General features: G+C 44.2%; 1 protein-coding gene across 2 annotated transcripts in view; it reads left to right on the forward strand.

Annotated features, from left to right (window-relative positions):
- The window catches only part of srpk2 (SRSF protein kinase 2), a 126326-nt gene that overhangs the window by 97522 nt on the left and 2960 nt on the right, over window positions 1-25844 (forward strand). Inside the window, exons 8-17 of one of the 2 annotated variants that reach the window (XM_083663140.1) lie at window positions 1981-2146; window positions 7182-7222; window positions 7998-8349; window positions 10303-10547; window positions 11127-11787; window positions 12046-12078; window positions 12771-12871; window positions 13460-13567; window positions 14579-14648; window positions 16800-16892. In XM_083663140.1, coding sequence (XP_083519266.1) covers window positions 1981-2146; window positions 7182-7222; window positions 7998-8349; window positions 10303-10547; window positions 11127-11787; window positions 12046-12078; window positions 12771-12871; window positions 13460-13567; window positions 14579-14648; window positions 16800-16892 — 1870 coding nt within the window. The remainder of the gene's footprint in view (window positions 1-1980; window positions 2147-7181; window positions 7223-7997; window positions 8350-10302; window positions 10548-11126; window positions 11788-12045; window positions 12079-12770; window positions 12872-13459; window positions 13568-14578; window positions 14649-16799; window positions 16893-25844) is intronic. The other variant, XM_083663141.1, reaches the window with a different exon arrangement.

Consider the following 25844-nt stretch of genomic DNA (forward strand, 5'->3'; position numbering starts at 1 on the left):
GGGCTGTTTGAAGGCCAATTTGGGCCGTTTGAAGCCAGATTTGGGCCGTTTGAAGCCCAATTTGGGCCGAGTCCAATTTTACAATGAGATGCACCCACTTTAACCCTGAATAAAGTAATAAAACCACTAGTAAACCAGTAGGCGGCGCCTGGCCTGCTGTTCAGTGAGTGGCCTGACTGGGGGCACCAATTTCTTTCTTTTTTTTTTTTTTTTTTTTTTGCAGGCCAGGCCAGGCCAGGCCACCAGGCATTTGCCCGACGTGCCCGATTATGCAGTCCGCGCCTGCACACACACACGCACACACACACACACACACACACACACACACACACACACACACACACACACACTCACACAAACTCTGCTTACACACAGGCACTTTATTATAAGTCATTTTGATACGCAGGGCTTAGATAGCCCCGGGCTAAGAGCATGTAGTGTGAAAAGCCCTTAATTGGCCCAAGGGAGGCGCTGCATTAGAGGTCAAACCAAGGTGACACATTTGCTACTGATTGGCCCAGAAAGCAACATCATGCATCATTCATTAAGATGTTTACTAATCGGCATTTATTCATGAAAGGCTTTTGCTTTTTCAGCACCACCTACTGGACAGTGCACATTCACACCTGGGTCCTGCTCAGTGTGCACCCACATGACTGTGTGTGTATTGTTTTAGCAATGGAGGTCCAATGGAGGAAGTGTTAAGTCATTCCACTTTCCTTGCCCAGTTCAGCGCTTTCTTTGGAACAAAACGATGGTCTAGAGAAAGACTAAATGAAAAGAGAAAAAGGAAAAAAGTGATGAAGAAAGATCAAAACGGAGAAGATGCAGTATCTATAGAGAGCCCACAGCCAACATTGCGTGCTATTCCTTCCTGAGACACAGGACTTGCAGGCATTAGCCCCTTAGCCACCTCCTGGTGAGCATGTGAACTGAAAAAGTAGACGGGGACACGCACATCCAAACTACGCCACACTGGGCCTGGGTGCTGGATCAAAAGGCTACTTACAGTGAAAAAAGAATCAGATCATTCTTTTTTCACGAGCATGTGAACTCATCCAGCCATTTCGGCCGCTGCCAGCCTCCTGCCTGAAAGCCAAGCGGCGGAGATGAATAGAAATGAATTGACACCATTCTCTGCTTCAACCCCCAAAGCCAGAAGCACAGACACACACACAAGATGAAAAAGAAGATGAAAGAGAGGGGAAAAAAAAACCCAAAGCAGCAACAGCCTGGTCAGCCCTAAGAGAACGACGAGCAGTAAAAGAAAGAATGTCTCATTTTGGATCAGAGAAAGAGAGGGAATGAAAGGGGGAGAGAAGGGAAGAAAGAGAGAGAGAGAGAAAGACAGAGGCAAGGAGAGAGAGAGAGAGCTTGTCTACATTTCTTTTATTATTATTATTCTTTTCAGATTTTTTTCCACCCCCCCACGTGACATCTCTTCCCCCGGAAGTGAGTTTCCCCATTCATTTTCTCCATAGACATTTAGAAAAATCCTTATATGTATAATGATTTGAAGGCTGGAATCAAGCCAACCCGTGACCTACCCAATCATGAGTGACCATAAAACATTTCACTTGGAGCAAAATCAAAAAATAAAGACAGGGGGGGGAAAAATCAACCACTCAAAGCGCTTTACAACATATGCCTAAATTCACCCATTCATACACCGATGGCGGCAAGCTCCCGCGCAGGGTGCTGTGGCACAGCCATCGGGGGCAATTTAGGGTTCAGTATCTCGCCCAAGGACACTTTGACATGTGGACTATAGTGGAGGCAGGGGTCGAACCACCGACCTTCTGATTAGTGGACCATCCACTCTACCGCCTGAGCGACATGCCCAAGTAGGGATGCGTTTGCATGATTTCAGTTTATATTTCTTCTGTGTACGTGTACGTGTGTGTGTGTGTGTGTGTGTGTGTGTGTGTGTGTGTGTGTGTGTGTGTGTGTGTGTGTGTGTGTGTATTTGTGTGTTTGCAGGTCCTGCAGGGCCTGGACTACCTCCACAGTAAGTGTAAGATCATCCACACAGACATCAAGCCGGAGAACATCCTCATGTGTGTGGACGACGCCTTTGTCAGGCGCATGGCTGTGGAGGCCACCGAATGGCAGAAGGCCGGGGCGCCCCCACCCTCCGGATCAGCAGGTAGGGACACACACACATACCTGACCGCGCGCGCACACTCTCACACAGACACACACACACAGACACACACACACACACACACACACACACGCGCAAACACACACACACACACACACGCACACACAGACACACACACACACACACACACACACACACACACACACACACACACACACTTGACATGTTTTAGATGCACTGACTGAAAGGGGGTATCCTAGAGTGGAACCCTGAGATGTGTAGGTGTAAAGGTCTACCACTTTGTCATAGTTCCTAATTGGGAAAATTACCATTTTTTTCCCAGTCATTTAGATTTTGCTTAACCACAATGGAGAAGGAAGCAACAGGAGTACAACTATCTAAACAATTACATTACAATATTAATGAATGAATATATGTATCGTAGAAATTATATTTATTATTATTATTATTATGGAAGAGAAGTGCTGCACTATCAATTACAAAAGATTGCTAACATTTTACCCCCAAAAACGAAAGAAAACTTACAAATGTGTTTTACAGATGCAGGTATGACATAAAATTGCTGAGAAAGTGAATTTTGCACTGGAATTGAATATTGTGGAGGGAGAGAATAGTGTAAGGACACAGAGAGCATCGTTGCCACCACATAACCTGGCTGATTATTACTTTTACATGTTAGAACTTTACCGTGAGTGAGCAGGTAGGGACTCAGATCATGAATTTGCTACATTCAATCCCTGACTCGAAACAAACTTTAACCTTTAACTTTGGCAACAGCATGGCTGTACTGAAAGACAGCAGGCACTGTTATTGGAAAAGTATCAGATTTACTAACGCTGTCTCGCTTTTACACTTACATTTTAATAAGTCATTACATTAGGTAGTCTGATTCACTGGAAGCAGGCTGTGGGGATAAGCTCTGCCATTGGCTCGGACCATTTCAGTCGGAGCGAAGGGAAATCCCTTTCCGCTCCCTGCGTGTCCGCTCTCAAATGCTTCCGCCTGTGAAACAACAACAACAGCTAGCGTTGCTACACGTTGAAAATAGTTTTGATGAGGATTTGGATTGTACAAGAAAGCAGGCCTGCTTGGTACTTTCGGTGGATGGTTGTAAAGATAAAAGAGGATTTTATTTTCCCGTCTTCGTCATCAAAATCTGGAAATTAATTTTGAAATGATGCAACTAACCTACTTGTACAGCAGGTGGCGGTAAGCACCTTGAAGCTGTCAGCGACCCGCCTACAAACGAGAGAAGAAGAAAGTGTGTTGCACTGGTGACACACTTTTGATGCGAGTTGAGGGTGCCATTTGGACTAAAGTTACACTGTCAACATGGATAACCAAATTCTGACCTTGTTTTTTTTTTATTCAAAGCATTATGGTGGCGCAGCGTCGTCGTCGTCTTCTTCTTTGCCTTGGCCGTAGGCATAGTTGCTGCCCTCTCGATGTGGACTCCAGTACTACACATTGAGGCACGGGCATGCCCAGTGTACGTGACACATCATGTAGCATGCTTCCTGCAGGAGCTATTATGAAGGGAGCCTGCTTTAGTGTAGACTAGGAAGGCTTTAACTGCTGCGTTCTTGCAAACGCGCTAGTGAAGATGTAGCCTAAGAGGAGCCAGACTCTCTCCTGCGCTGGTACAGCACGAAACAGAGATAGTCTGGCAAGCGAGACTAGTAATTAAGTCATGCTCTTATCCAGAGTTATTCACAAATAGTGCAGGAGTAGAATCATCTTGAATTCCTCACCTGTCAACGTTAAAACAAGTGAGAATTCGCAATAATAGCTGCAACCACATATGCACAGACAGACAGACAGACACACACACATGCACGCACACACACACACACACACACACACGCACACACACACCACTGCAAGTTTCTGAAACGCAGGATGGCAGGGGCAGGCCCACCTGCTCTTCTTCTTCCTTTGCCATCCTGCATTTGGAAATTTGCCCCCCAGCACCGCTTTTAGCCAATTGGCATGAACACAAACACACACACACACACACACACACACACACACACACACACACACACACACACACACTTGACCTGCATGCCAAATTTTCGCCTCCTAGGGTGAAAACTGTGGCCGCCAAAGGGGCGGGGACAAGTTTTCTGGACCGACAGAGTGACCTATAGAGCTGCTGGTCACAGCTAATAAACCAATAGTAGGAGGAATGGGCACAAATGTAATAATAAATAAATAAAACTTTACTTGAGCGATCATGTATAATAGAGAAGTGCTTAGTGAAGAAATATTCTTCAAGCTTGTGTTTCAGAGCAAGAGAGACAAGAGACTTGGCATCTTCTTTCATCCTCTGCAAGTTATTCCACTGGAGAGAAAAAAATCAAGTCCTTAACAGCCAGACTTGACAAACTTGTCATGAACCCTGTCCTCTAGGTGAACCCTCCCCCTTCCCCCCATCATGAGCTGTCAATCGCTTGCATCAGCCAATGGAGGCCTTCTAAGCCGTAGGGTAGCCAATTACACTGCTTACATTTCTGCACAATTACGGTCAGGCTCATTACCATTAGCTATCAAAACAGGAAGTTCCAGCAGGACACTGGAGGATGAGACAAACCGTTATGTGATTCGGGAGGAAGAATGACAATTACGGTAAATTAATTTTATGTTTCATTGTCATTAATATGATGAGCGGTTGAAGTGCGTTTTGTCGCAAAATGACTTCTGATTCTGCTCATTTCAGAGAGACAATGAGGACAGACTTGTGATGTGCTTCAGAGAAGGATTCAATGCAGCACAAAAATGTATTGTCCACATTGTGTGATAACTGAGTTTATGGAATGTGTTCGATATAAACAAACTGCAATGTGATGTATGGATTTATGGATGGATGTATGTATGTGATGTATTTGGAAACCTAGAGTCCATGAGAAATCAATTAATCAATCAATCAATCAATCAATTCAGCATGAAACTACAATAAATGCTCAGTGTACCAATATGTCAACTGATAATGTATTGTGAGAGTCAATTTATGGAAAATAGAATTGATCAGTCATATTTTGCAAATATGATTGGCATTATGCAGGTATTCTTACCTAAGCATATTTTTGATCACCTCTTGAGAAATACTTTATATTTTTGTAAATAATATATACGTTTGATAACATCATGTAGACTCTACATTGTAGAGTGTACAGTAGGGATGTTCATTTTGAAAAATGTCCATAATCGAAAATCGGGGGAAATTAACGATCAATTATCGATTATCGATCATATTAACACATTAAGTGCCAGAGACGACCTAACTCGTCTTACATAATCCAGCGCTTAAGTGCCAAGGACGAGCTAACTCGTCTTACATAAACATTTTTTTTTTTTTGACGGTGGTACATCAATCAACAACTTTTACATCTTCGAGATCACTATTGGAGCAAGATAATGTGTATAATCTATTTTACCGACCCACTAAGTGTTGACAGTGCTCCCCCAGACGACCGAAATCAAAGAAAAAACTGCCGCGGGACCAAGCCGTTCAAGGAAATGCCGTGGCGATTTCACAGTAATCCATTCAAGACTTGTCTTGCCTGAGAGCGGCCGCGCACCGGCAGCAGCACACAGAGAGCGGAGAGCGATTTGCAAAATAGATCATAGGTGAAACACACTTTGAAACACCTCAGAAAGGCCAGAATCAACATCTGCCCATCGCCCACGCATTCCCCGGCCCATCTTGACTCGCACAAGGAGCGTCTGCACGCAGGCAAGCAGGCAGGCAGGCACACAGGCAGGCAGCAGCAAAAGCGCTTCTGACACGCCCGCTGTACAGCCAGGAGGACACAAGACACACGGAGGGAGGAGTTTGAATGAGAGGGGTGTTTCCTGTTGTTATGGAGGAAATTACTGTTCAAAACTATTGTTTAGAATGTCTGACGGTCTTACTGATGCCAAAAATGAATGGTTAAAGTGACTGTTTCACAAAAAGCCATTTATCTCTGAATAAATTTCCAGACGCTGAAACCATGCTGTACTCAACGGCTAATATCTACATAACTACTAACTCTGCAAACTAACTCTTTTAGACAGAGAAAGCACACATTCTATTAGTTATTTTTAGATGATTGGTGTTCATGAATTCTTAACAGAAAAGAATCCTCGTCTGTTTCTAAAATGAGCCAGAATCGTCAAAAACACCCCTGGCACAACTTACCTACAGGAATGAAAACATGGCTGGCATTCAATGTGTTAATAATAATATATAAAAAATAAAAATAAATTACAAAATGAATGCCTATGGCAGAAAATACGAAAGACAACGTGTTCTCCTCAATGAACTCTTTAATTCAATGTGTCTCCTCTCCAACACTCTGCTGTCCCCGGCGCATGCCGGTGTGAATTCCCCATGTTTAAAACAGTTTTGTTGGCACAAAGGCCTGTGCCCAGCCAGAAAACTAGAGACTATATGAAGCTCCACCTCACGTTAGTTGGCTGTGCAATGGAGTGGGGCGAGGAGGAACGAATTCCACCCAAACCTAGTCCGCAAAAAAAAAAAAAAAAAATGTAATAATAACAAAATCGATAAGAATTCCACATGATCGATTCCATTCCTTAACGATCAATTATCAATTTTCGATAACTGATGAACATCCCTAGTGTACAGTATGTGCCTATTTTACCTGCAAGTCAGCATTCTGTCTCCTTCTTTTGAGGTTTAGTATGGCAGGCTTGGCTGGTGTCAGATGATTTGGAGCGAGGCTATACATACGGTGCTATATGGGAACTACACTCCAACGCAGGAGGAGAATAAAGCATTATTATTATGGATCTGGGACATGGGAATAAAGCTGTGTGAGGGATCTTTTCTTCAATCGTGTGCAATTTCCCCCACTTCACCCACAGATTGTGTATGTATAAAGGCTTTAATGGAGGCCTATACATCATCTGATGACCTATTTTCCAGGCAGGAGGAACACGGGGAGCTGTTGCGGGGGAGCGGCTCTGCTCCTTTGTGGAATGTTGTTGAGGTGTGAACATACTTGATGAACTTTGACCTCTGACTGTTGCTTTTCTTTCTGTCTGTCAGTCAGCACAGCCCCCCAGCTCAAACCGGTGAGTACTGCAGATGTGAGTATGAAATGAGAGCAATGCACACACACACACACACACACACACACACACACACATGCACATACACACACACGCACACACATGCACATACACACACAGGCCGACAAAGGAAGTTACATTATGGCAATTTAACAGTACAGTGTGATTTCCATGAAAACTATAGACAGATGCAAGGAGAGAGGCTACTGACAATATTTGATACACACTGGTCAATCTACATCAACTAGGATGGAAGGATTTGTTTTGTTTATTTTGTTTATGAGTATGAGGGACTAGTGTGATCCTCCCACATGCTACGTCCTGCTGGTGAAACTCCTCGCTGGCGACTGCACATGTATCAGAGGAAGCATGTGCTAGTCTACGGCTCTCTCCAGATCAGGAAAAGAGGTGGAGCTATGACCTGGACAGCAGGGGGGATTGGCCAAGTACAATTGGGGAGAAAATGGGAGAAGAATCTGGGGGAAGAAACTATAAAAAAAAAGTCCAATAAATAGGAGATTTCATGAATTGAATTAAAATATCATATTACCAACCATGGACACAATATAATTAGTAGTGTGTTACTTTGCATATGCCTCTCAGAGAAACACAAGGAATCTAGTAACCTGCAGTCCTGTACTATTATTTATGAACATACAGAAGAGACCTAGACAGGCACATTATTTAAACATCACAATACAATCTTCCTTTCAAAGCGAGTCAAACCTGTACAACCTAGTCATGCTCTTTGTGTGTTTCCTCCCCTCTCTTCTCTCCCTGTCTGTGTTCCCAGGTGGGGAAGATCTCCAAGAACAAGAAGAAGAAGCTCAAGAAGAAGCAGAAGCGCCAGGCGGAGCTGCTGGAAAGGCGGATGCTGGAGATCGAGGCTCTGGAGAGAGAGGCCGAGACCAAGAAGGCGGAGCCCGCCAACGAGGAGGGCGAAGACAACGAGGGAGATGAGGAAGAGGAGGAAGAGGAGGCAGGGGGGCGCAAAGCCAACCCGGCCCCTCCGCCCACCGTGGCCCCGGGCCCCGCCATGGCCCCGGGAGAGAGCGACGAGGAAGACGAGGATGAGGAGGATGGGGAGGATGAGGAAGAAGAGGCATCAGAGAGGGAGAGGCCCACCAGGTTGACCAATCACACATGTGAGTTCATACCTGACAACGCCTCCTCGCTTCCTACTGCTGTGCAAATGACTTCAAATGACTTAATGGGGATACATTAATTAAAGGTCCCAATTCGTGCAGCTGTAACCTCTTAAAAACGTGTGTCTCTGGTCCATAAAACATGATTCTGGATTAATTTGTCGAAAATATAGCAACCCCGTTCGTTCTGACGGAGTTGTCACTTCCTCATCTCGTCGCTTCCCAAGAATGGTCTGTTTCTATAATATATTCAGAACTAACAGTTCCCATTGGCCGCTGAGGGAGAGCCCGCCCCAGGCTCCCAGCGGCCAATCAGATTAGCGTCCGTGGACCAGCATGCTAGGTTGTGTCCACAACTAACGTTAGCAACGAGCTATCGCTAACTTAACGGTTGCTACGCTAAAGAGGACATCTCAAAATGCCTAGACTTACCGAATGCACCTCCGCAGTTGCTGGATCACGTACAGCTGGCGTCGCTCCAGCTAGAAGTGTTAATTTTGTGGCTATAGACAAAATGGTGCAGGTAGCTTGTGTGAGAGAGACCGCGCGCAGTATGCTTAAGGACCCGAGTGACATCACATTAACCCGTCTGGGGGAACAGAGTGTAAGGGGCGTGGCTTGAAGGAGACTGCAGGGGGAAGCTGGATAGGGACAAATCCAACTCTGGCAGTTCTGAGGTTGTGACCACTCATTACAGGGAGGGATGACAGCAGTATATATGCATTTACAAGTAAAAACAGCTTTTGCACGGAATGGGACCTTTAATGTATTTCTTAATCAGTGTGGCGTCTCTCATGTATTCAGTTGAATTGGATGTGAAGGCTCAGCCTGACGATGTGTCCTGACAGCACGTTGGTTGCAGCACACAATTCAAGTGAAATGCACAGTGAAGCAAAAGTGAGTCAGATATTTAGGTTAGAGTGTACTGTTTACTGTATCTAGGTTGTCAACAACTTAAAACGCCATGTTCCAATGCAGAGCAGTGGGTTTGACAGGCCTGCGGCGTGTGTGTGTGTGTGTGTGTGTGTGTGTGTGTGTGTGTGTGTGTGTGTGTAGATAGAAAGCTATCAAGCAGACTGTGAATGAATGGGAGGTGGATTGGCTCCAACTAGTCCACCCACACTAGTCCCACTGTGTAGGCCGGGGGCTAGGCTGATTCACAAACAACCACCATCTCTCTCTCTCTCTCTGTCTCTCTCTCTCTCTCTCTCTCTCTCTCTCTCTCTCTCTCTCTTAGTTTAGTTTATTGCACATAAACAAAAAACAATACATGATAGATTAAAAACGAAACGGAATTGCTCGGAGTCCGACATTGCAGTTAAAAATGCTAACAAGTGGGAACTGTGTGTAAACACAAGGGGTGTCAAAAATAATCGATTATAAGATGCATCGCGATGCGGACGTGCACGATTCTGCATCGATTCACAAATGTCAAAAATCGATTATTTAAAAAAAAAAAATTATAATCAAATAAAATATAATGGAAGTACATGCAGTTGTTTATTAATGGATCATAATACAATGCAATTCCAAATGCACTTTTATTTTAAAAGTAGCCACACAGTGAGAAAAAAGAAAGTGAGAAAAAATAAATCATGTATTGTGGAAAAAAGTGATGCATCGATTGAAGATGCATCGAGATGCATCGATAATCGTAATCGAATCGAATCGTAGCCCTCTGAATCGTAATCGAATCGAATTGTGAGGCCAGTGAAGATTCACAGCCCTAGTAAACACTGCCATAATTTCTCTCTCTCTCTCTCTCTGTCTCTAACTGTCTCTTTCACTCTATCCATCTCTGCCTATCGCCTCTCTCTCTCTCTTCAATCTTTACTCTCTTTGCTGTCTTTCACGCCGTTTGTATTTGAGCACATTTTCTATCGCATTTTGATCTCCACTTCCTCTTTCCCATTTCCTCTCCTCTCTCCTCTCTCCTCTCATGGTCTCTGTCAGGTGCGGCGCCTCCCCAGGAGCAGAGCGAGACGCCCGGCATCACAGAAGACGACCCCGATGAGGAGGAGGAGGAGGAGGAAGAGGAGGAGGAGGAGGAGGAGGAGGAGGAGGAGGAGGAGCCCCCCTCCGTGGCTGAAAAAGCCCCGCCTACCTCGGAGGAAGGCAACGGAGACGCCACACAGCCAGAGGTGGAGCAGGAGGAGGAGGAGGGGGAGGAGGCAGTGAAAGAGGCACAAGATGCAGCGGTGGGTCGAATACTGAAAATCTATACTCAAGTAAAAGTACAATTACTCCTATAAATAATGACTCAAGTAACAGTGAACACTAGAGGGCGCTCAGTAGAGTGCATACAGTACCTCCGCCATGGCGTCTTATGTGAATCCATTTGGAACTTAGGCACCTTTTTGTGATTGGCTACCCCCATTGCCATGCCTCCTTTTGACCAGTGGGCATGGAAAGTTAATCAGTTCGTCCTGGTCCCATGACCTACTTATCTACCAAGTTTCGTGGCGGTTCATGAATCTATGTGGAAGTTACGGTAAGCGCATTTTTGCGAGTGGCCATTGCCACGCCCCCTTTTGGCTAGTGGGCGAGCAACGTTCGTCGTTGGCCCGTGACCAACCATTCTGCCAAGTTTCGTGCAAATCCGTTCATAACTTTTTGAGCTATCCTGCTGACAAACAGACAAACCTAACCTCCAGCCAAAGGCCCAGCCAACTCACCTGGCGGAGGTAATAATGACCATTTGAGAAATCTACTCGAGTAAAAGTTTGAAAAAAAGCACCTGCTTAATAAATGACTTGTTAACCCCTAACCCCTGACAGGATGACAACGAGGAAGAGGAGAAGGAGGAAGAGGAGGAGGAGGAGGAGGAGGAGGAGGGAGAGGAGGAGACAGACACTGAAAAAGAGGAGAAGTCGACAGAGGAACCAAAGAGCCAGAGCAAAACAGAGGAGGAGGCCGCAGAGGAGCCCAAGGAGCGAGAGGGAGAGGAGGGGGACGAGGACGAGGAAGACGAGGACGACGAGGACGACGACACGACCGCGGACCTCCTGTCGGAGATCACCGCCCCCATCATCCGACTCCACAACAACAACAACAACGCGGCCAAGATCAACGGCCACCACCTGCTGGGCACCGAGAGCTTGAAGAAGCCCAGCCCCGGCACGCCTCCGCCGCGCTCGCCCAACCCCGTGCTCTGCCCCCTGGTGGAGTCTGAACTCAGCTACACCGACAGGGACAACTCTCTCAGCTCCGTCTCAGGTTACGACATGTTCAACGGCGAGGTGTGCGACCCGCCGGTGCTGACCAACGGCGGCTCCAACGAGCGCCACCGGGGCACCGCGCCCCGCTTCCCCGAGCTGCCCCTGGACCCTGAGCCGGGAAACCCCCTACCGGTGGGGATGGCGGAAATAGGGGCCAACAGCCCCCTCGCCGACCGCAGTCGCACCGTGTCGTCCTCGAGCACAGGAGACACCCCTAAAGGTCAGATGATGGTTCTGCCCACGTATTCACTTAGAATCACATGTAATTACAGATTAACAAAGCATCCAAATCCATGACAATGAAGTTACATTTATATCAAATGTACACATAGAGATACAAATTAACATTGTGCACAAATATATAATAAATACACAGTAAACCCCCCTAGTATAGATAACATCTATTATCTGTGTTCACCTGTACTAATATTAACCAATGATTTCACAATAATATAATCAGGTTGTATTTGGTTCTTAGGCGATGCACCGGATCAGCCCAACATGAATGACAGTCAGTGTTTTGACTTTTTATTTTACACTTATTATTATTATTATTATTTTATTATTACTGTTTATTACCATTATTAGGTTTTAGTGTCCAGCGATCCATCTCTTGACACACTGGGATGATATTTCAAGAAAGAGGTTTACTAACCCAGATGGAGAATTATTAGATATTATCTGCCTTTTGATTACCCTCTCCCCCGTTGATTTTATTATCATCAACACTCATGTTTGTTGATTGTCTAGTCTAAAATAAACTCTGCTGAAATTGAAATTGAGAGAAATTAAAGTCTGTAAACTCTAAAAATCATTGTGGATTGCCTCCCCAGAAATTGATAAGTGTTGGTTTTGAAGTGGCTTAGCCAGTGCACACGTCACTTTATGAAAAATGCACGCTCAAATGCACCAAAACACTTTTTCTCTTGACCTCTGACCTCATGACCTCATGTCCTCTGACTACTTCAAGACTCTTTATAATCACACCTGTTTGTGGTGGGTCGCCAACTCGCCATGTGACGAGATGGTCACAGGGTCCAAGAGTTTCTCAATTTGGTTTTCATGGATGAGTAGAAGAACCTCTGGTCTAGACTCAAGGTGCATTGGTACATTTAGCGTGTGTAAGCTCTACTCGTGTGTGTTGGTTTAGCCCCCCGTCAGGTATCAGTTAACCCTCTGCTTTCCCTCCCCGCCTCCTCACAGTCAGGGCCAGAGCTGCAGACCTCCTGGTCAACCCACTAGACCCCCGCAACGCCGACACTCTCCGAGTCAAGATTGCTGATCTGGGCAATGCCTGCTGGGTGGTAAGTCACAGCAGCCATGGGTTCATGTGTGTGTGTGTGTGTGTGTGTGTGCCCACATGTTTCATAGAGACAATGGTTCCATCCTACTTGGATCTTCGTCAAGTCGAAAAAGATGTGTGGCCACGTGTGTGAGTGGGTGCTGGATGTGAGAGGCAATGATTACTTGAATTGAGACATCGTTTCTTTTCTTCTTTTTTTTACATTTTAAATTGTGGTATTTAAGTTCTCACTGCCAAGAAAACTGATGAACAAGGTATTTAAATTGCCATAAAATGTGCTGCATTCCTCTCTCCTCTCCTCTCCTCTCCTCCTCTCCTCTCCTCTCCTCTCCTCTCCTCTCCTCTCCTCTCCTCTCCCCTCTCCTCTCCTCTCCTCTCCCCTCTCCTCTCCCCTCTCCTCTCCTCTCCTCTCCTCTCCTCTCCTCTCCTCTCCTCTGCTCTCCTCTCTGCTGTCCTCTCCTCTCCTCTCCTCTCCTCTCCTCTCCTCTCCTCTCCTCTCCTCTCCTCTCCTCTCCTCTCCTCTCTTCTCCTCTCCTCTCCTCTCCTCTGCTCTCCTCTCCTGTCCTCTCCTCTCCTCTCCTCTCCTCAGCACAAGCACTTCACAGAGGACATCCAAACCAGGCAGTATCGCTCCATTGAGGTCCTGATAGGGGCCGGATATAGCACTCCTGCTGACATCTGGAGCACTGCCTGCATGGTGAGGAGGACACACACACACACACACACACACATACACACACACACACACACACACACACACACACACAATCTACAGGCATAACGTATTCTATAGTCTCATAAACTGTTGTGTTATTCATACGTTACACATTCACAATGGATGAACCTAACACTGTAGACATATACACACTGTCTCTCATATTTAAATGACACCCACCCACTCCATACACTACCACTCAAGTAGTCCATCCTCCACCCACTCCATACACTACCACTCAAGTAGTCCATATTACACCCACTCCATACACTACCACTCAAGTAGTCCATATTACACCCACTCCATACACTACCACTCAAGTAGTCCATCCTCCACCCACTCCACTCAAGTAGTCCATATTACACCCACTCCATACACTACCACTCAAGTAGTCCATCCTCCACCCACTCCATACACTACCACTCAAGTAGTCCATCCTCCACCCACTCCATACACTACCACTCAAGTAGTCCATATTACACCCACTCCATACACTACCACTCAAGTAGTCCATATTACACCCACCCACTCCATACACTACCACTCAAGTAGTCCATCCTCCACCCACTCCATACACTACCACTCAAGTAGTCCATATTACACCCACTCCATACACTACCACTCAAGTAGTCCATATTACACCCACCCACTCCATACACTACCACTCAAGTAGTCCATATTACACCCACTCCATACACTACCACTCAAGTAGTCCATATTACACCCACCCACTCCATACACTACCACTCAAGTAGTCCATCCTCCACCCACTCCATACACTACCACTCAAGTAGTCCATCCTCCACCCACTCCATACACTACCACTCAAGTAGTCTATCTTCCACCCACTCCATACACTACCACTCAAGTAGTCCATATTACACCCACCCACTCCATACACTACCACTCAAGTAGTCCATCCTATACTCTATTTAAATGACACCCACCCACTCCATACACTACCACTCAAGTAGTCCATCCTATCTCTTGCAGGCTTTTGAGCTGGCTACTGGAGATTACCTTTTTGAGCCCCACTCTGGAGAGGACTACTCCCGTGATGAGGGTACCTTTTTATTTATTTTAGTGACATAGGCTACACAGACAAATTCTCATTCAAAAGTATTTCACAGGACATTCTTGTATTTTAAGATTCAGGAAATTGGCTCAAAGACAAACAAGTTTGAAGTAATGTTTGATTTATAAAAATGTGCATGTACAGTATAATATGAGAACAACGTTAAGGTTGTGTGACATTGAATGCATCTTCAATGGTTGATGAATCGTGCTGTTTGCGTAGGATAGGAACATGTTAGTCAGTGTCATGTCAGTGATAGCTAATGAAGATTGACTAACTGCAAAACGGTTAACATGCCTCAAAATGAGCTTAGTGTAATTAGCCACCCCTCAGCCCAAGTCCCCCTCTCCACTGTCAGCTGTTAACCCTGTCCTTGTATTGTGCTGTGCCTCCACTCATCTCTCCACCCTACATTTAAAACTGCTACATGCAGAGAGCTCACAGGAATCCTGCCATTGAACTAGATATGACGACTTTTACACATTTTCTTTGTCTTTATTAATTAATGGTTTAAGGTAGGGGTGCACCGATCGATCGGCAAGCAATCTGTATCGGCCGATTTTGACCTCAAATATGCGATCGGCAATTTTTTTATATAATTTTCTTTTTTTTTCTTCTTTTTTTTATAAAAAAAAACCCTATCACTAATCAGGCTTTCCAACGATATAAAATACAATGCCAATTGGTATTATTAAAGGGGAGAAATAATCGACTTAAAATAACGTTTCCAAACTTTCTTTGAGGAGTTTATATATCGTGATCGGTGATCGGTAATCGGTGATCGGTCGATGATCGGTTGGGCAGATATTTCCCATAGGTGATCGGCAATCGGTGATCGGTGGCAAAAAATGTGATCGGTGCACCCCTAGTTTAAGGCTCGCAAGCATAAAACGAGACTGGCAATGCTAGCCAGTTAGCTGAATCCCATAACTACCGGTGTGTATCTATATCCTGTTCACGTTTAGACTCCCCATATCTGCATGTAGACTGTGGCTTGCCATTTGCTCTGCTCATCCTCCATGCTATTAGTTTGGCACATCCCCTCATCCCCTCCTTGATCTCTTCATCTCCACTGATCTCACAAGCATTCTTTTTTCCCCCTCACATGCGAGAAGACAACCTTCATTTTGCACAGGCAATATGCCAGTGCCCGGTTTTGTCACGACGTCTTGTCGACTTGAGATGTTGATCTCCTGCCGTCGAAGCCAAATTGAAAAAATATCGCTTCAGGTTCCAATTCATCCAATTCTGCTTCTAAATGCACGACCCTTTGCTCCATCCCTGCCCATGTGATCGCATCACAGCTGCTGTGGAGGCTCAGCTCACTAACACTGATTTTTCTCCTTGACTGTCTGTGACTGTGTGCCTCTTTCTTTCTCTTTCATCCCTTCTCCTTCTCTGACTAATCCTCCTCCTCTTCCTCAACCTCCCCCTTTCTCTGTCTTTGGCTCCTCCTCCTCCTCCTCCTCCTCCTCCTCCTCCTCCTCCTCCTCCTCCTCCTCCTCCTCCTCCTCCTCTTCCCTGTCTCCTCCCTCCTCCCTCCCTCCTCCCTCTCTCCTCCGTAGACCACATAGCCCACATCATAGAGCTGCTGGGCTGTATTCCGAGGCACTTTGCGCTCTCCGGAAAATATTCCCGGGAGTTCTTCAACCGAAGAGGTAGCGCTGGCCAGCGAGCTGGTGGGACTGGCAGACACAAGACGCCTAGATGGGCATAACATGTATACACTGACAGACAGTCGGAAACACGGTGTCATTTCAGCACAAGATAGGCGCCAATGTTGCGTTGTTTTGGATTGGAGTTCTCTGCCTGTAATTTGCGTGTGCTGATTTGAAAACATTGCCGTTGAAAACACAATTGTACCCCTCCTAAGAAGAAGTGCTAAAACTACGCCACAACACTCAACACATGTGCTAGCACAGCCTTGAGAGAACTCTTGTTGTGATTTGGCGGCTGTATACATGTCAATATCAAATGGATCGATTGATTGAATTGACTGGCTGCCAGTGTGTCCATGCCGTGTCCGCAGGTTAGTGTGTCAGTCCCACACAGTGTGTATGTAAGTGTGTGTGTGCATGCTGTAATGCTGTCCCGTGCCTGTTCTCTTGTGATGTATTCATGTTCTGTGGTGGTGGGCAGACCACATCGCTCTGATCATGGAGCTCCTTGGGAAGGTCCCGCGCAAAGTGGTCGCTGCCGGGAAGTACAGCCGAGAGTTTTTCTCCAAGAAAGGTAAACCACACCGGCTAGTATAGCTATAGGTATAGTATAGTAGTATAGGTATAGTATAGTAGTATAGTTATAGTATAGTAGTATAGGTATAGTATACTAGTATACGTATAGTATAGTATATGGCATAGTACAGGTATAGATTGGCCTTGTGGAGAGGCACAGAACGCAGTATGGGAAATCTCTTTGTGGTCATGAGACCTGGCTGGATCAAATAGTATTTCGCTAATAATTATTAAGGAAAGGTACGTTGTCAATCGCAGAAAAGTGAATATTTTAATTGAATTTCAAATACTTTGCTGTGATTGCTTACTTTAAAGCTCCTGGCAATGTCTTTTTGTATGTGGCAACCCAACCCATGTCAAACGTCTAGCAGATCAACATTAAAGGTATAATGCAAATGCTATTTGACGCAGCACTGGTGGCCAACTGATCGATTTAGTTTGTAGTGGCAGAAAAGGGATTTTCTTCTAAAATGTTTTAACATGACATAAATGACGTAACATACATACAAACAAATCTGTCGGTAGCTGACAGTCAATAGATTTTGATGTATTGACATAGATATTTCTTCGCAGCAACATAGAATTTGTGAATTCACAGAAAGAAAGAAAAATAACCAATCAGTACCATTATTTTCTCTACACTCTATAGGATAGGATGAATAGCCTAAAGATGGTTGACCAGACACTCATAAAGGGGCTTTAGTATGGCTAGCAACTGATCCACATTGTCTAAGTCTGGATAGCCTAGAGATAGACCTAATAGAATCATCCTATTTCCCAGCCTATAGGCCGACATCAGTATGGCTTTATCTTACTGTGCCTAAGGTCTTAAGTGTGTCATATACCTCAATCATTCTGGTAAGTGTATCTCTGTTTGATACAGTTTATAACCTCTCTCAAGTATTCTGTCTTTTCTCTCTCTCTCGCTCGCTCTCTCTCTCTCTCTCTCTCTCTCTCTCTCTCTCCCTCCCTCTCTCTCTCCCTCTCTCTCTCTCTCTCTCCCTCCCTCCCTCTCGCTCTCTCTCTCTCTTATTCCTTCTCTGCTCATATATTGTTCATACTTGAATATTCCGCCTTTGATGTTGTCTCAATCTGAGGTCTGAGCCTGCGCCTGATGTCTTAATGTTCTCCCTTTTATCTCTGGGCGCTCTGCTAATCTGGTCTGACTCACTCGCTCCTTCTCTATCGGCTCTTCCCGTCTGCCTGGCTGCCTCGGGCCCCGACGTCGCAGCGCTATTGAGCACCGGCGATGTTCGCTCGTTTCCTGCCTGCACACTGATTTGTGTTGAACTTGGGGGGGGGGGGGAGCAGATACAATAATTGGGAAGAGAACAATGGAAGCCTTGCAAACACACTTTTTATCGTTGTCAGACATGAACATGTTTCAACACTGTGGCCTCATTAGTCTCCTCTGGTGAATGGGGTAACAAGCAAACCATGAAACTGCAACACATCAATATACTGTAAACCTTTTTTCCTCTCCATATTACTCAAGTTTAGATGTTGAAGAACACACTCAATGTAACAAACAAACCGTTTTAGGATTACTAAATACCGTAAATTCCGGACTATAAGCCGCACCGGTGTATATAGTCTAGTAGGAACGGGGGTCCCCGCGCACCCGAAAGATATATTTTTCTAACATAGATTTTTGTACTCCTCAAGGTGTCTAATAAACAAATTTTGTTGTTACCCCGTTGAAATAGTGTCCCATGGGTCCGTTTGGCGGCCATCTTTGCGGGCATATTGCGATGTCTGATGAAAATGGATAAGGTCATAACTTTTGAACTAGACGTCATACAGAGACAAATGACACCACTTTTCTGTATGATTTCTGCATGAGGAATTGATTGAGAGGGTTGTTTTAATGATTTTAACAGGTTTGGTATAGTAAAACTCAAAAACATTTGAAAAAAGTGTCTAATTTACTCTCAAAATCTTGCAAAATAAATCTATCTACATATTAGTCCATGGGCCAGAAGGGTTGGGAATAATGCTCATATTGATTCTTGGCAAGGTATACATCTCTAGAGTTAGAAAATATGTGAGAGCATTGCACCAATGGTAGCTAAATGTGTGTTATCACTCGATTTATAACACCATGCAAAACATAATAGTTGCGGGACTTTTAGGGACATTTGAGGGTAAGTTCATGCAAATCAAGTCTAAAAGCACCAGATTTTGCCCAGAATTAGCCCAGGGCATGCTCTAACAATTGAGCCAGAGTGCCCGAGCCGGTGACCCCCGGGGTCACCATGGCGGCCAGATCCAATATGACCACTGTCCGAAAAAGATTTTGGCTATAACTTTTGAAAGAGATGAGCTAGAAATACAGACTTGGGGCTCTATTCTCCCACAGGCCATCGGCGCTATTACGGGCCTTAACCGCAAAAAAACGTGCCTTGCGCCTGTTTCGGCAAGATAGCAATAGGCTTTAGGCTGCCAAATGCGCTTTAGGCCGAATGGGCGTGGCGCAGTCCCAAAGTGGGCGTGTCGGCGCTAAATACCAGCCTAGTCATATCTTGGGAGCTGGCCTACATTTAGCGCTTTGCGCTTTTCAAAAGCAGGCCTATTCTTTGCCTTCACTGCTTCTTCTCTGTCACCCTTCTCTCTCTCTCTCTCTGAGTTCCCAGCATGCATTGTGTTTCTTCATTTCGCTACTAAATAGCCACCAAATGAGCCAAAATAGATATAAAAGGTAGTTCTAAATTAATGTGTAATGGTAACACAGCCTGCCATTGTCAACATTTCAATATTGGACCAAATAAAACCTCGAAATGAAAACACCACCCTATGTGAAACATATATGTCCTCCTGGGCATATATATACCCCTTGTCGAGTTAACGTGATTTAGAGAAGTAACAGCGGAACGCGCTTCGGAACGCGCTTCTAATGGCATCTGCTATACTGTGATGTCCGTCCAATCAGGGATCGCGGAACCGCCCGGGCCACCCGGGCCGCGGCCCGGGTACTTTTCAGTTCCCCAAAAAAAAAAAAAAAATTTTTTTTTTTTTTTTTTTTTTTAGATTTTTTTTTTTTTTTTTACAATTAAACCTCATTTACTTATTACACTCGACTGGTTGTTTTTCAGATGTGATGTGAATCTAAAGTGAACTAAACAAGTCAGATCCACTATAAATGTTTTTCAGTAGATGCTGTGATGTAGCCACAAGAAAGGTGCAATATTAATGTTTTTCAGGAGATGGCGATGTTGCTAGCTATAGGTTCTAAACAAGAAATGTGGTTCAAATGTTTACAGTAGTTTTCCTTTCTGGCTGCACTACAATGTTACAATGCTGTGAGACAGGCCCGGCGTTGGAGGGGGGCCTGACCGGGCCGGGCCCCCCATTCCCTAAACTGGCCCCCCCATTCAATTTTTTTTTTTTTTGTGTGTGTGCTAAAAACGTTTTTCCGTTTTTCTGTTTTAAAGTTTAAAACGGAATCTGGCTGTCATTAGGCATTGATTAACTGAATGCTATTGCTAACTGTTACTTTGAACCTCCATTTGCAATGATTCTGGCTGGATATTAATTAACTATTGTAAATTTGTCACAATGAATGCAATTTGTGCACAATGTGTAAATACATTTAATATTAATTGTTTAGGCCTATTTGTAAAGTCACAACACATTAGAGATGTGTGTAGTTCCTCATAGATTTAGCCTCTTCCTTTTGCTCTCAAATGCACCAGTTTGACGAATTTTACTTTAAAATGTACAAAATCTTCTTCCGGGGGAGAATCCCCCCGGACCCCCCTTGGCCCCCCCAAGCTAGGGGCAGGCCCCCTCTGTAATTTGGTTCTGGAGCCGGGCCTGCTGTGAGACGGAGCTAAACACAAAAGATGCAATATTAATAGTTTTTCATGAGATACTCAGTATTTAATATTAATACTAATACTAATAATAGAAAAGGAGAAGATACTGAATAATGACATCACAACAGTATAATCCTAATGTTAATTTAAAATTAAATATTCTTCTAAATATGGATAAAAGTCCAAAAAACATAAAATTTTCTTCGGCGCTGCCGAGATTCGGGGGGGCGCGTCCCCCCGACACGCCCCCCGGCCCCCCCAAGTTCAGATGCGTTCCGCTATCCCTGCGTCCAATAACTTGGCCCTATTTCACATTTAGTTTTACAATAAAAACACATTTATGCAATGACTTGACATAATGTAGGGTATATTTATGTGCATCATCCTTCCTGCAGCAGGCGAGAGAAAATGATATCTTTCTGGACAAACTTTCACCAATCTAATAGGCTATATTTTTCTAGCTGATGCATAGAACATTATTTTCACTTTGATCTTGCTATAGTGTAGCGTATTTACATGCTTGCAGTATTGAAACTGCAGTTAGATTGGTTTGAGAAGCATAATAATATGGAATAATAGCCTATAATGCAGACAGACAGGCTGGATGAAGAGAGGGGGGGGGGGGCAGAGCTTTGGCTTTCGTCTGGTTTTGCGGGATCACTGGAATTGGAGCTAAAAAGGCAAGCGTGCGATTCGTTTATTGCACTTATCCAATGAGCATGACGGTGCATAATTTTACGCCTAAAAGGCGTGGTTGTAATGCTTTGGGCTGCATCTAGCGCCAGCACGACGATATCAAGTGCGCCTTTCCACGCCCACTGCTTTGATCTGCGCCTGCCGCTCGGCCTAGAAACTGCGCCGATGCAACGATAGGGGCCTTGGTGTCTATCTTATGTTTTTTGACCATTAGAAAGGTGTTGGAATGCTTATCTTTACTAATGAAGATGTGTGTGGACCCCTAATCTGCATATTTCCAAGATGGCGACTACCTGAATATGAGTTTTACCATAACTGTTGATGCTTTCAGTAAACTCGGTGTCCATTTTATGGTTTTTGAGTTTTAGAAACACATTGTAATACTCAGATTTATGATTGAATCTATCTATAGCACTCTACTTTGCATAGTAAGTAGGCTACCAATATGGCCGCTAAACAACTTTTTTTTTTTACATACACTTTTGTAGTTGTAAGAATGAGTTACCATCAAACTGGTGGAAACAAACAATCTACAGTATTTATCTTACATATTTTATTGAAACAATTAGTGAGTAACACTTAGGTATGTCCATGGGTTGGGGGGGTTAAGTTAGATTGAGTGTAAAGTGTTTTTTGTTTATATCCTTATATCCACAGCCAGATTAATCAAATATTGTTGTCTTGACCGCATTGTTGGTACAGGCACTCTTGCATCCACATTGAGGTGCCACGGGCTCCAGCTTTACAGCATTCACAGCATCCACTACATGACTTTTTGCAGCTGCAGCAGAGAATGATGACTCAGGCTTTACTGGCATCTGAAAGATGGGTCCAGTAAGGTTCCCAAGTCTTGGTCATGGGAGTCTCAGTACCAGCCCCACGTACTGAACTCTGGATATTTTGCTGGACAGAGGTTGCCTGATTCCAGTAGAAGCTGGTCTGCAGCAGTCCCCATTTGACATGCTGAATCAGTGCATCTTGGGTGGGAGGCAAGTTCTCAAGGGACTTGGTACCATTTGAGAAAAGCGGATGTCTGGCTTCATCTACTTGGCTGGAGACACAGCTCTTGCTGGACATGACAACAACCATAATGCTTCCAGTCTTTGGACATCGACATCTGAGTTGATCGGGTCAGGCTCCAAGGTGAAGGCATCCACGGTCTCAGTGAGATCCGCATGTTGCTTTCCAAGCTGTCCATCCACTCCTTTTCCCATAGCCCTGGAAGGCTGATGTAGTATCACATCATTTTAGCACATGGAAGATATGTAATGCCAGTGATCTCTGGGGACCAAGAAGATTGCAGATTTTGTGAACATAAATGTACTTTCCACATGTGAAGCCGATCCAGTGCTCTGTGAGGCCTAATGTGTAGAAGAAGCGTATTGCAAGTATTACAACGTCACTGTCGGACGTATGGATCCTGAGTTTCTATGGCTACTGGCCGCAGCATGTGCCAGGTGCTATAAATCATTCTACTGTAGTGTCTGCTTCAGGATGGTTACAAGGCTGAAGTGCAGATATGTCATATTCAGATCTGTTGGAAGGTATAACATCCTTCTTGGGAGAAAGGAGGAGTTCATCCCAAAACCCTGGTCGCCCTCACCTTGGGGTTGTCATGTACAGCAAAAGCTGTGGCTCCAGCCAAGTAGATGATGCTAGACATTGGCTTTTTTCAAATGCATCAAGAGAACCTGCCTCCCACCCAAGATGCACTGATTCAGCATGTAAAATGGGGACTGCTGCAGGCCAGCTTCTACTGGAATCAGGCAACCTCTGTCCAGTAAAACATCCAGAGTTCAGTACGTGGGGCTGGTACTGGGACTCCATGACCAAGACTTTGGAACCTTACTGGACCCATCTTCCAGATGCCAGTAAAGCCTGAGCAATCATTCTGCTGCATCTGCAAAAAGTCATGTAGTGGGTGCTGTGAATACTGTAAAGCTGGAGCCCGTGGCACCTCAATGTGGATGCAAGAGTGCCTGTACCAACAATGAGGGTCGAGACAACAATATTTGAGTAATCTGGCTGTGGATATAAGGATATAAACAAAAACCACTTGTCATCTGAAGTCTTTTATGCAAAATCAGTCACCCTGGTAAAACAAAAGGACTGAGCACTTCTAACTCAATTCAACCTATGGACATAAGTAGGCTACTACTCACTTGTACATATAGGCACCAATATATGTTTTGTTCTGTTGTTTTTGTTTCTGATATTGTAATATTTTGTTCAAATTCTAAACAGCTTTGATCAGTATTGATAGCATTTCACATTTATGGAGAGCATTGATGCACAGACTGTATCAATGGGAATGGGTTCTACTCTATTTGTCTAATTGTTTCAATAAAATCTGTAAGATACATACTGTAGATTGTTTGTTTCCACCAGTTTGATGGTAACTTATTCTTACAAGTCTACACTCAATCTGGGTGAAAGTGTATGTAAAAAAAAAAAGTTGTTTAGCGGCCATATTGGTAGCCTACTTACTATGCAAAGTAGAATGCTATAGATAGATTCAATCATAAATCTGAGTATTACAATGTGTTTCTAAAACTCAAAAACCATAAAATGGACACCGAGTTTACTAAAAGCATCAACAGTTATGGTAAAACTCATATTCAGGTAGTCGCCATCTTGGAAATATGCAGATTAGGGGTCCACACACATCTTCATTAGTAAAGATAAGCATTCCAACACCTTTCTAATGGTCAAAAAACATAAGATAGACACCAAGTCTGTATTTCTAGCTCATCTCTTTCAAAAGTTATAGCCAAAATCTTTTTCGGACAGTGGTCATATTGGATCTGGCTGCCATGGTGACCCCGGGGGTCACCGGCTCGGGCACTCTGGCTCAATTGTTAGAGCATGCCCTGGGCTAATTCTGGGCAAAATCTGGAGCTTTTAGACTTGATTTGCATGAACTTAGCCTCAAATGTCCCTAAAAGTCCCCCAACTATTATGTTTTGCATGGTGTTATAAATCGAGTGATAACACACATTTAGCTACCATTGGTGCAATGCTCTCACATATTTTCTAACTCTAGAGATGTATACCTTGCCAAAAATCTATATGAGCATTATTCCCAACCCTTCTGGCCCATGGACTAATATGTAGATAGATTTCTTTTGCAAGATTTTGAGAGTAAATTAGACACTTTCTTCAAATGTTTTTGAGTTTTACTATACCAAACCTGTTAAAATCATTAAAACAACCCTCTCAATCAATTCCTCATGCAGAAATCATACAGAAAAGTGGTGTCATTTGTCTCTGTATGACGTCTAGTTCAAAAGTTATGACCTTATCCATTTTCATCAGACATCGCAATATGCCCGCAAAGATGGCCGCCAAACGGACCCATGGGACACTATTTCAACGGGGTAACAACAAAATTTGTTTATTAGACACCTTGAGGAGTACAAAAATCTATGTTAGAAAAATATATCTTTCGGGTGCGCGGGGACCCCCCGTTCCTACTAGACTAATAAGCCGCACCTGCAAAGTTGACTATTTTTTACATATATAAGCCGCACCGGACTATAAGCCACGGGTGTTTTAATGGTATTTTTTATTATTTTTTATTGTGTTTTAATGTTTAATTACCATATGTAAGGGTTCATGCACAGAGGGGATTGTCGGGAAAGAGATTGCTGTTTGAGGAAGCTCCCATTTATTAACATTTCAACAAAACAACATAACACAACACCACCTGTGTTGTTTTTTACAGTGCACACAGTGTCATACAGTGTCATACAGTGTGGTGAAAAGAGGGCAAGAGAGGAAATTAAAACAGAAGTGGATTTATAGTTAGAAAGAGTGCTAAAAAAGAGAGATTTTTTTTTTTTTTTTTTTTTAATCCATAGATAAGCCGCACCGTTATATAAGCCGCAGGGGCCAAAAAAGCCCAAAAAACGGGAAAAAAGGTGCGGCTTATAGTCCGGAATTTACGGTACTTGCACAGGGCAAGCCAAGCTTGTTCACCAACTTCCGGGGCAATTTTCTCTGAATGTTGCACGAACATTCAAATAATCATAAGAATAATCTTCTTCTGCTATTGTCAGATTTCAGTGTGTGACACATCAATTGAAAGTTTACGATCTGCACTTTCATAATCTGTAAAAAAAAAATGGAAAAATGGTTGTGGCCTAATTGTTACCCAGAATTTTGTGCTTTCCGATCAGTGCAGAGGAAGGAGAGGTCACCATGGCAGCCATGCTTTGAACTGGACCCTCTGTCTTGATTTCTCCCTTCATCAATCATCCTCTCTTGTACTTTCCTCACTGTCACTCCAGCTCTCTCGGCCAATCCCCTTCTTCTCTCACCGTCACTCTCGCTCTCTCAGCCAATCCCTTTCCTCTTGTCTTTAATAATGCCCGCCTTCCTCCTCTTGTCCATTTCTATTACCTCTGCACTTCTCTTTCTCTCTCTCTCTCTTCCTTTCT

Source organism: Poromitra crassiceps (assembly GCF_964638095.1).
Source record: "Poromitra crassiceps genome assembly, chromosome: 30".
NCBI lineage: Eukaryota > Metazoa > Chordata > Actinopteri > Beryciformes > Melamphaidae > Poromitra > Poromitra crassiceps.